Consider the following 13426-nt stretch of genomic DNA (forward strand, 5'->3'; position numbering starts at 1 on the left):
CGCCCAATCATGGGGTAAAAAACGAGCACAAACTCGTTTTGTACAAAACCCGGCTGAATCACCGATTTGACCCGGCCAAGTCAGCCGAGTCACGCATATATATACATATATAATATATTTTATATATAATTACATATATTATATGAAATATAATATAAATATATGTACATTATATATAAAAATATGGTTATACATATATTAATAAAATTATACATTAAATATATTATAAAAAGTATCATATAATGCATATTATATATAATATATTTATAAAATACTATAAAATATACATATTATATACATATATTTATATATATTATATAAAATATAAAGCTAACATGACCCGACCGAGTTATGGGTCATTTAAGGACAAGCCGAGTGACGAGTCAACGAGTTTTAAAACCATGATATAAAGTTACAAAAAGGTCAAAGTTGTGGTCAATTCCTTAGTTGTCAAAAGTGACGTCTAAGCGCTGCATAAGCGAACTAGGTGCTGCTTAGGCTTACGGTTCTAAGCAATAGGGCCCTATTTTACTACTTAATCCCTAGCTAGGCTGTAGGGACATGGTTGTTATTATTATTTTTTTCCTTTTTTGTCTCTTTCTTCTTTTCTTTCTTTTTCTTTCTCTTCTTCCTCCCGCCCCAAAAGCTTTCTTTTTTCTTCTCTCATTTTCTTTTCCCCTCCTCCTTTCACCCCTCAACCTTCTTCTCTTTTTCTTCCTCTTCCTCTTCTTCTTTTTCTTCCTTTTTTCCTTTTCTTTTTTATTTTCTTTCATTTCCCCTTTTTTCCATTTTCTTCTTCTTCCTACTCTCGCCCCTTTACTCACTTCTTTTTTTTATTTATCTTCTTTCTTTTCTTTCTTTTCTTTTTTCCTTCATTTTTATTTTTGTTCTTTACATGTAAGACTGTTTTCTACACACACACATACATATATATAGGGCACTTTTATGGTGGTACTGCACCTTATGGTGGTACACACTTGATTTACATAGATCTAAGATACAAAAGCAAAATCTAACCATGAGATCATGTTAAGCATGTTCTATTTATTATTTTCATGTGTTAAAGTTGATTCAAATATGATGTTTTACATCATTATTAAACAACCATTATTTTCATGAATTGTGAGCCATTGATTTGCATCTTCTCAAAACTAGAATCTTAGTGTATTAGATATGATTAAACCTTCGAGCATAGTAAATAAACCATGCTAAAACACATCTGTATGGTTAGATTTACCAATTGGTGGCCAGAACTATGCAAAAGAGAGTGTGTACCACCATATGGTATCATGGTACAAAATTACCATATATATATATATATATATATATGTTGTAATTATTGTATCGAAACCCATATCGGAAGGGCTGGCGATATGGGTGTATCATACCATATTGTATCGTATCGTAAGATACAGAAAAAATCTTATTTTAAAATAACAAAAAATAAAAAATACACAAAAAATTAGAAAAAAAATCCAAAAAAGAAAAAAATCATAGAATAAAATAGAAAAATAGAAATCAAATTTAAGCATTATGAACAATTAAACATACACGTACTACTATAACATGTGAACCAATATCGTAACAAACTGACAACTAACAAAAACAAAAGGTTTACTATTAAAGAGTCACATTAGATAACAAACAAAAGAAAAAGGTTTTGAGTAAACAAATTATAACAATCACATAATACAAAAATAAAATAAAATTTGAAATAACTAAATTTTGTATTGTATCACATTAAAGATTCAAGGTGGTATATTATCGCATGGACCGGCGATACTGTGATACGCCATGTCATATCTGATATGATACAATACTGATAACACTAATATATAAAATGTTTTATGTTAAATGTCATGTAATTTTATGAATTTTGTGATCTGTTATATTGAATTACATACTTCATTCATAGTTACAATCATATGTTTGTTACTAAATTGCACTTCGCAGGCCCCAGGTGCCATAACCCAATACTCAGACTCAACACTCGATCTAGACACCATCTCTTGTGTTTTACTTCTCCAAGAAATATGGTTGCCTCCTAAAAATATGCAAAAACCAGAAATTGATCTTCTATCATCTAAAGAACCTGCCCAATCTGCATATGTATAAATCTGCGCATCAAAATGATTATGATTGGAGTATAATAAGCCTTTGTTCTTCTTTAGGTATCTTAGCACCATAGTTACTGATATCGCCAATATTTTGAAAATATAATATTGTTATTTTAGGGTAAGCCAAAATTATCAGCAGTATATCACAATATTTTCAAATCATCGTGATATGATATTTTTTGTGATGTTTTTGGGAAAATATTATTTTTATATTTTAAGCCTATTTTTTCTATTTTTTTATTCTTTTATATTTTAAAGCCTCCAAAAACTTGTTTCTTTATATTTTTTCAAGAAAAATGATGCAAAACTTATTATTTATATTTTTAAAATTTTAAATTGGCAAGATTTCCTGAGAAAACAGCACTTATTGAAAAAAAAACTCTGAGAAAAAACCCTCGGCAAGAAATTACCTTAGATGATACAAGTGACTACGCCAACTTACATACGGTTAATAGTTGGGGAATGCATATACCTACTTAAAACTCCCACAACATATGAGATATCAGGTCATCTGATGGTAAGGTAGATTAACTTTCCATTTCCAAACTAGTCTTTGATATCTAGCTATGTCCTCAAAACGTTTTCCATCTTTCTGAAGAACTTTATGATTACAATCCATGGAGAGTGTCAATAGGTTTACATTCTCTTCTTCTAGTCTCCTTCAACATATCTAGCACATACTTCATTTGAGAGAGTAGAATGCCTTTAGATGACCTAGGGACTTCCATTTTTAGAAAGTACCTTAATAGCCCTAAGCCCTTGATATTGAAGGTCTCCTTTATAAGGATCTTTAATCTCTCAATGACCACATCATCATCATCATCATCATCTATAACAACTATAGTATCCACATAAACAATAAGAAGAGTAATATGAGACCCCTTCTTTATGAAGAGAGCATGATCAAAGGTGCACCCAATAAGTCTAAACTCAATAATGGCTTTACTAAATTTTTTGTTATATCCCCACTCATAACAGTCATCCAATAAACTGTTTTCACTTCTTAAATGGGGGCTGAAAGTCCGTAATCAGTATCCATGTCATACAACTAATTGTATATGAAATAAAAAGAATAGAATGACCCATAGTCCTCATAATCATCTATTGTATAGGACACATGCATTAGAAACAAATCTAACAGAGCATGAAAGAAACTCACGTTATTTGGATGCCATGCTACACCTGTAACTGATGAATTGTGCTTTTTGCGTATCATTTTGCTCACCCACCTGTAGCACATATTCATGAGTCAGATCAAAGTTAGCAGATGACAATAATTAATCTCAACACTCCTTTGTCATTTAACAAAATCTTGTGTGATGTGGGTACTCCTATAAAAACAAAAAGATAATAAACAACTCAGTAACTTATGTTCACCCAAACCACTCTCCTTGTCATTTTTAAAATGTAACAATACAACTAACTTTTGGCTATCTAATGACCCTCGTCACTCCTTTATAAGTAGTATATATATATATAGGTGGTAGATGCTAACCACTTGTCTAGCTGACCGCCAGTTAACTGGGCTTTTGAAGGGTTTTTTCCATGTGTTCCTTAAATCTGACTACGGATGTGTTCAACATGGTCAATTTACTAGGAAAAGACACTTGGATCATGTTTTTTTGTCAAAAAAAACATGCTTTTTTAAGCCTTGAATATTTATGAAAATCTCACACCGTCAATTTTAAAACCTACCTGAGTATCAGAATCGGATGATCCAAGAGTCGATTCCTATAAAATCAAGCATGTAGAACACGTCTGTACGATCAGATTTAAGGAAAACATGGAAAAAAAAACCTTGAAAAGCCCAGTTAGCAACTTAGCTGGCAGTGTTACAATGCACAACCATTTTTGCATTGGAATATCATCCACAAAGATCATTGTACATTTTTTGCCCTTTAAAATGGTTTTCTCATCATCTATGTCACACGGACTCTTCTAACAGGGCACCGCACCCGTGTCGCACCCGCACCCAAGCGGGTGCGACACTTGGACACAACTTCCTTTGTGTTAGGTGAAGTCAACCACACTCAGCTTCATTTCTATCCAAAAGTAGATTCAGTTAACCCTAATCAAGTCCATTTTTATCCATATTATATATATAAATACATAAATGCACACAAATACATGTAGTGTTAACTTAAAAATGATATATATATATATACTCTACGCACCCCCGCACCCAAGTTTTTTTAAAGTGCCGCATACGAACCCGCACCCGCACCTATGTGACGTAGCTCATCATTTTTAAGTCGGGTTTTTGGTCCTTTTTAAACTTCATTAATTAATTCCTAAAAACTGCATTACTTCATTGCTCTCTTCCCCTCTCACCAATCTCTTTACTACCGACCGAAAAACTGACTGGAATCTGCTTCTGCTAGTAATCAATTCAAGCCCTTCCAAACCCCCATGATGGGTGTTGTTGAGCTCCAACAATATCCTCTCTCTCTCATGAGGGACGTTGTCTATCTGTGCTGCTCATTACCAGTCCACCGCCCACTCATTCTTCTTCATTCACCCCATCATTTGCCAATGAAACAAGAAGACCCACTTCCACTGTAACGCCCCAAAATTTCAAACTTGCGAACATTTCAGAAAACAGGCAAGCTGACAACTTTGGGCACGTTAGCTAAAAGAACCAAAACTCACAAAATTCGGATATCCCAAGGAAAATCCGTTACAAAACCCAAAACGTCCAGGACGCGAGCTAAGAGCAGAAAGAAGAAGTCTTGAAGTCATCTTGTCATCGCGTCATCGCTCGTGGTGTACCTAATAATCACCTGTACCCATAGAATGGGTTAGTTTCGTGAAAAACTAGTAGGTGCACAAGAGAGACTACAAAAAACTGAATTAAGTACATTTAATTCAGTATGTTAAGCAGTTTAAAGCAGATATGCAGTTAAACAGGTAATCAGTGCAACATGGTAAGCAGTGCAAGCGGGTAAGCGGTTCAAAGCAAGTAAGTGGCGCAACTGTCAAAACGTAGCAAGACGATTCATTTGATCGTAAGCTATGAACTACCACGCAACAAGCTTGTTCTTGTTCCTAAAACGGGGTCTCTACATCTAATCATTATCAGGTCATCGTTTGTCGCTCTCACTACTTCTAACAAACGTTTTGTCCTGAACCACCTTAAACTATTCCCATCTCTCAAGGCCTTATGCGGCCAACTGTCACCAGTTATGACTCACTAAGGCGTCGTACTTTCTCAGAAAAAGCCCACCCTTCTATAGAAGGTCCAAAACATGATCTAAAATCAAATAAAGATCTGATTCTCACATCTGAGTCCTGCATGAAATCATGCTAAAACAGAAAGCCGAAACTATAGATTCATAAGTGGCTATCCCAAACAATCTCAGAAGATCATCACAGCTCACCATAACCTTTTATGGTAATAAAAAACACAAGTTCCACATCGGATCGCTGGGTCTGGGAAATAGTATGACCTCACAAGGAAATTACCGCCCTAGATGGTATACCTGGTCTTAAATCGTACATTTTCTCACAGGAGTTCACCGTCTTTGCGGCTACCCATTCGTGGACAGTGTACATCCTCACAGAGAATCTACCACTCTAGCCGATTACCTAATCTGGGAAAAGTACAACCTCACAAGGAAACACCGCCCTAGATGGTATACCTGGTCTTAGATCGTACACTTCATCATAGGAGTTTACCGTCTTTGCGGCTACCCGTTCATGGAGAGTGTACATCCTCACAGAGATTCTACCGCTCTAGCCGGGTCACCTGGTCTAGATCATACATACCCTCACAGAGAATCCTTTGGAAACCCGGTCCCCAACAAATGCCATATGCAATGAAAACTATTGCGATACACGCATCAACACAAATGACCGCTCACAGGGTCGATAGCCACTATAATAATCAACAAGATCAACGCCGGATCACCTGGTCTGGGAAATGTATAACCTCACAAGAAAATCTGCCCTAGATGGTATACCTGGTCTTGGACCATACACTTCCTCACAGAAGTTCGCCGTCTTTGCGGCTACCCGTTTGTGGACAGTGTACATCCTCACAGAGAATCTACCACTATAGCCGGTTACCTGGTCTTGATCATACACGCCCTCGCAGATAATCCTTTAGAGATCAGGTCCTCTACAGATACCATACTCAGTGATACATGCATCAATACAACCGATTGCTCCGAACAATTGACCGCTCTTGGGGTCAGTAGCCACAATATGGGCACAAGCATGTATATCATCAATATGCATCGTATCACTTCACATGGTAAAACAAAACACAAGATCACCCATTCCTCCAATAAGGTTCCATGAACCATGAACATATTATTGCATACTTCCAACATTTCTTATCACGTGACATATCAATCACATTACACAGAAACATATAATACTACGCATCGTGTTATTGCCACAAAGAACATTGCAACCCTCAAATAGGACCTCAAAGTATGCGTAAACGACACATGAGAACACGCAGATATGGCAATCCAACTGATTCTATAGGCAAAGAGTAACTAACTCTATCCGACAGCCAAACAAAACAACTGAATAAGACAAACACTCATAACAATGCTCGCAAAACATACAATTACCATCAAATGCATCAGTCCATCAGCAAGTAATTAAATTAATCGTAAGGCATAAACCATTGCATCGCAAGTCATTCATAAGCTATACATGATAAGCAATCATACGGCAGCAGTTATATCACAATATGTAAGCAACTTATAAGACAAGCGGCCACATCAATCCTAGTTGCCACCAGTTCGTAGATTACGAGTTGTATGCAATCACATCAATCATAAGAGACGCAAGCCAACAAGTGCTACGTTACAATAAGCACCAAGCAGTTCAACCAAGGGGTAAAACAAGTAATTAACTAGTGTGAACAAACTTTATGTTTCGATATTACTGGCCTGCGGGTACGCGCAGGAAAAACGTAGAAAAACTGAGACTAGTTCGGGCGTCTATTATTCTATGTATTTTCAATAACCCGAATAGTTAGTTGAGTCCGCTCCTAAGAGGACGGCTTTAGCCGAGAGGATTCTCCAAAGGCAGATAAGTAGTGTCACGGATGCATTCAACTTCTGCAGAAGTGTTAAGCTAACTATTGTAGCTCATTTCCCCTAACTCCAATGACTGGGGAGGTCGGATCATTGCCCGTGGGGTGGTTGTTAACAACCTGTCCATTGAAGATTTGTACTGCTCTGTCCTCTCCCTTGACAGACAACAAGAAGTGAATGGGTGCGTTAGGGGTTGCTTAACTAACGACCCATTCTATGTTGTGGTCTTTAAACCACTAGAGCATCTTGCCTGTGAAAGCGAATGTGAGGCCATTTTATGTGATTACAGCATTGTGCATTTAGCACTGTTCGAGGTCGCACGATCGTCTCATTCGATCATCGCAGTACTAGCGTGTAGTGCACGACTACAAGCACTCTAAGATGAAAGGGGTATAGCTCTTCAATAAGAGCCTCATCAGAAGTGTTTCACAAAGATGTCATGCTTCTCACACTATACTTTGACATTCTTTATTTTTTGAAACAGCCAGCAGCTTGTGCCAACATTTGGCATGCGATTTTCTAGAATCTCATCCGCTATCGGGGTATCTACATGTCTCGCATGACTCGATACCGACCTCGATAGACAGGATATGAATTTCTCAACAGAACCCCCGCTAAGAAGTTCGCTCGAACCCCAATTCGGGATCACTCGAGATATGCCAAATAGACAAACAGAACCAGTCAATCACATACTTCTAAATGTTATGATTTGGGCAGTCTTTGATGCTTTTGCGCAGCTCCCTAAAATCTCAAATCGACTCTGCAGGACTGCGTACAAGAAGACCCAGGATCCTTGTGAGGTATCCCTCTCCTTAGACGAGGATATATCGCTAGCTCCCGACTCAACTCTTATCTCAAGAGGGAGAGTGGTAGATGCCTCTTGCATCTGTTAGAAAGTGAGTTGGAATACATTGAGTTCAATAATGAACCCATACTTATGCACGTGAAGTGCAAATACACCCATTAAAGGGAAACAACACAAGCACATAATGTGCTAACCCATAAAACCCATAAAAAGGGAAAAATATGACATAAAGTCATAAGTTGCATATCATTGAAGAAACAATGGACAAGGGGTAAAAACCCCATTACAATGGAGCATAAGCTCCCTCAAGAAGTAGAAAATACAAAGGGGGAGACCCCTATTTATAACACAACAAAGGAGCCACTTAGGGGGCTCCCAAAGGAGTCGTTGGGAGCCCCCAACGGTCACATTTGTGACCGTTGGGGGCTCCCCAACGACTCTTTGGGGAGCCACCCTAGGTTGCACAAACCACGAAAAAAGGAAAAAATAAAAAATAAATAAAAGATAAAATTACAAACATATTCCAAATGGAATATGCGTAAAACTGGAAATGTCTAAACTACCCCTATGCCTATAAATAGAGAAATATATATTTTATATATATAATTAGGATAATACATATGCATATATACCATATATGAATATGTATTATACTTTATATATATATAATATATATAATATTACAAATGTTGAATGATACATTTTAACACCCCCCCTCAAGCTTTGCGTGGGGGAACGAAAAGGTTGAAGACGGCAAGAAGAAGAATCTCAAAGCTTCAAGAGCCTTCAGAACGAATGCCATTGTAAATATCTTCCTCCAATGTCTTTATCGATGAGCACCTTCTATCCAAGGGACTTCCTTTTCTCTTATCTTCAAGATCCTGAGAAAAGAAAACAACAAAGAACAAGTAAAAAATACCTTTGCACTTTACTCAAAAAGGAACATTCCTAACAAGGTGCAAAATTTATGTATAATATGATAGTTACTTTAGCATGAAACGAAAAATTTAGAAAACCAAAGTTTCTAAATCATACATTATGTTAAAACAAAAATGAGCGGAAGCACATTATGCAAAAATAAATTGCAAGAATGCATAATGCATTCATAAGGTCCAACATTGGACAAATAAAACCCCATAATGATGAATAACAAAATGATCCACGAAGGGATACCACAAGAAGCCTACGAAGAGGCATAAAATACATATGCTTTATTGAATGAGAGCCCAAAAAAGGCCATAAAGAGCATATGCATATACTTATCATTAAATGAATTAATACTCAAAGAACTCATTAATGATCATGCTTCAAACATGTAATGAAGTGCCAAACACGAGAAACGAAGTCTCCAAGCATACTTTAGGTAAAATAAACCCAAGAGTTCACAAGGTTTTAAAATCATTTATGAAAGTCACACTTAATTGACAAAAAAAAAACATATTTTACATATAAGGGTGGCAAAAACCATAAGCACTTAATATATAGATTAAATGCTAAGAAATCAACTTGATATGCATATCAAAAAGATGATTCACTTGAAAAACACAAGTCATGAATGAAATTTTGCAAATTTCAATAATAGTTCATCCATTACAAACAACTTCCTCATTAGTTCTCCAAAAACCCATAAATCAAGTGTATAAGCTACTAGATCAAGAATATAAAGCCATTAAAGGCCAAAGACACACACAAAGGTGTGTAAAAGAACTTCTTGTCTACATATAATAATATTTGACATAAGTGCATCTACGACAAGAACAAGAGCATACATGCCAACATGGACTAAAAAGTATCTCTTGTCTACGTAAAAATACCCTTAAAACCAAGTATGTTCAGCTACTAGAACAAGAGTAATAAGCCAACCATGGACTAACACATAATACATCTCTTGTCTACATATGATGGCACTTGAAATGAGTGAAATAAGTCAACCATGGGCATACATCTAAGCGACTAGAACAAGGACACAAACGCCAACATAGGCTAAAAATCACACACCATGGTGTGAATCAACGTGCCTTGTCTACATATAAAAACACTCAAGACAAGTGTGTTCAGCTACTAGACCAAGAGAGCAAAAGCCAACAAAGGGCTAAAAACACACGAAGGTGTAATAAGATTCTTGTCTACATATGATGACACTTAGATAATGGGCATAAAAGGAAAAAACTTTTGAGGCAACAAACTTGTAATGAAAATAAATCTCGAATAAAACAATACTCCTTTTGAAATGAATTCTCATGCATGTAAAAAATATCTTCAACAAGATACTATAAAATAAAATTCTTGAGAACAAATGTGTGAACATACACACACCAAGAACACTTAGAATACTTGTGAAAAAACACAAGAACACAAAAACATAAATTTATTGCCATGTAAAAGTATCTCCAACAAGATACTACGATCAAGACCTTAATATTCTTGATAATAAACCCACCACGAATGCATAATAAGAATGCTTTAGAACACTTGTGCACAAAGAGCACAACACACAGAATCACAAATGTGCAAATGCACTCATAAGATTCTTAAACAAATAAAAGGTTGGGCTATAATCCCAAAACATCTTGATTTTAAAATATACCTTAAAACATTTAAGGTTTCAAACACCATATGTCCATCACATTTACATAGAAGCATCCATAATACCAATGGCCACAAGAGAAAAATGAGTGGCACACTCATAATTAGAGATCAAATAACAAATCATTTTAGAGTCCCAAGGTGCCCATAACTCACCTCAACAACCATCTATAATATGGAAGGTGGACAACCTAAAATGATACAACACGAGGTGCCCATAACTCACCTCAACAAACATCTCTAATATAACAATAATAAGGCCATGCATATGATGCAATAAATAACATGTGATGGACAAACATAAATGCCACAAAAGGGCAATAAACACATAAGGAATCATTTTCCAAATAAAAGTTTTTTTTTTTTACAAAGAGGACCGATTAACAAATTGAATCAAAGATCCAATATAATCCATCAAAACAATTTTGCATAAACACGAATTATGCTTAATCTTCAAAAGAAGTCTTGTACAAAAAAAGGCTTACTATGCAACATAACATGAAATATTAAGCAACATCATGTGTATGAACCGATTTGGAGCAAACAAGCCTTAACTATGAAAGACATAAGGTGCAATTAAACGGTGAAGATGGTGAAGTTCAAAAAATAACAAACTTAGGCCAATATAGGCATTCATAAAGATGGTGAAGTTCGAAAAACTTATGAAATCTACTATTGCAACTTAAAAATGATACTCATAAACAATCATGAAATCTTCATAAAAGAGTATATACTCACAAGAAGATTATAAGGACCGAAAGGCTCCTTAAGGAGAGTTTGAACAAAAAACATATACAACTCCCAAAGAAGGAGAAAACTCCATTAAAGTGGAAGAAATCCCAACAAAATAGATTCATTAACAAAACCTTATGATAAATAAGATTGTACTATGGCTTAAATAAAAAGTAAACATTTATTGAGGAAAAATTTAACACTCTTAAGTTTTATCAAAAAACATGACTTAATAGATTATTACCTACTCCTAATGAAATAAGTACACAATAAACATTAGTGAAGACCATAACTTTTGTAATGAAATATGCGGAAAAGCAAAAAAATGCATTAAGCACTTACAACATTCACTAATGAACAAACAAAAGGGCAAACACCAAAACCCACAAGAGACAATCACAACATAAAAATATAAATGTCTCTTATTGAAAAGAAAGAGAACTCTCTAAATGTTGAAAACATCCTTAAGAGTGTAAAGATGGAAAGAAAAACACCATATTCCATAAGACCATTTTAAAACTTAATTCAACCGGTATTATAAAAAAAAACTTTCTTAATTAAATGTTGCTCATATAAAACTAACACATAATATGGAATTTTTCATACATGACAAACATTTTTTAAAAAACTACATTTCACAAGCATTTTAATCTTAACATACCTTTCTTTAAAGACTAAACATTCATATAAAGGTATTTTCATAAACAAGGTTAGGTTTAAAATGTAAATTCAAAGTTCCAATGGTCATAAATTTTTACCGACCCATTAAAGCAAGTTTTGAGCAATCATATATCTAATTTTTCGCCAAACAAGTTATCATTTAAAGTTTTTCAAAGAAAAACATACGAAAACGATTCAATGGAGTAGCAAGTAACTCAAAAAAGACATAATGACAAAAAGCACACATAAAGAAAAGAACATATTACATTCTTCATACAATACTCAAAGAAATAGAATGCATACCGAATAACTATAAGAAAGACAATAGAGAGAAACGAATACTTCACCATTTTTCTTTAACAAATTCTCGAATACCACGCTTCCCGGTGCACCAAAGAGCAAATCGATCTCAACCGAGCTCTGATACCATGTTAGAAAGTGAGTTGGAATACATTGAGTTCAATAATGAACTCATACTTATGCACGTGAAGTGCAAATACACCCATTAAAGGGAAACAACACAAGCACATAATGTGCTAACCCATAAAACCCATAAAAAGGGAAAAATATGACATAAAGTCATAAGTTGCATATCATTGAAGAAACAATGGACAAGGGGTAAAAACCCCATTACAATGGAGCATAAGCTCCCTCAAGAAGTAGAAAATACAAAGGGGGAGACCCCTATTTATAACACAACAAAGGAGCCACTTAGGGGGCTCCCAAAGGAGTCATTGGGAGCCCCCAACGGTCACATTTGTGACCGTTGGGGGCTCCCCAACGACTCTTTGGGGAGCCACCCTAGGTTGCGCAAACCACGAAAAAAGGAAAAAATAAAAAATAAATAAAAGATAAAATTACAAACATATTCCAAATGGAATATGCGTAAAACTGGAAATGTCTAAACTACCCCTATGCCTATAAATAGAGAAATATATATTTTATATATATAATTAGGATAATACATATGCATATATACCATATATGAATATGTATTATACTTTATATATATAAAATATATATAATATTACAAATGTTGAATGATACATTTTAACAGCATCCTCCACGAGGATGCCTCAAACGCGTATGCAATGAGCGAAAACCTGAGCGTCATCTGCAGTAGCAAAGCAGTAACAACACATGCAAAAGCAACAACCTGGGCGCAAAGCGCAATGGCAAAGTAAAGACTGTAAGCAGGAGTGCAACGCAAAACCTTTGCGCAATACGCGACGACAAAGTAAAGACTGTAAGCAAGGAGTGCAACGCAAAACCTTTGCACAATGCACGACGGCAAAGTAAAGACTGTAAGCAAGAGTGCAACGCAAAACCTTTGCACAATGCACGACGGCAAAGTAAAGACTGTAAGCAAGAGTGCAACGCAAAACCTTTGCACAATGCCCGACGGCAAAGTAAAGACTGTAAGCAAGAGTGCAACACAAAACCTTTGCGCAATGCACGACGGCAAAGTAAAGAGT

At 35.6% G+C, this 13426-nt stretch overlaps 1 protein-coding gene across 1 annotated transcript in view; it reads right to left on the minus strand.

Moving 5' to 3' along the window:
• Positions 1-13426, minus strand: part of LOC149813722 (actin-related protein 2/3 complex subunit 1A-like) — a 62479-nt gene that overhangs the window by 34923 nt on the left and 14130 nt on the right. The window contains exon 7 of the mRNA XM_089992455.1: positions 3277-3346. Within this exon, the coding sequence (XP_089848581.1) occupies positions 3277-3346 (70 nt within the window). The remainder of the gene's footprint in view (positions 1-3276; positions 3347-13426) is intronic.

The sequence above is a fragment of the Nuphar pumila genome, chromosome 16 (assembly GCF_984573655.1).
Source record: "Nuphar pumila chromosome 16, dmNupPumi1.hap1.1, whole genome shotgun sequence".
Lineage (NCBI taxonomy): Eukaryota > Viridiplantae > Streptophyta > Magnoliopsida > Nymphaeales > Nymphaeaceae > Nuphar > Nuphar pumila.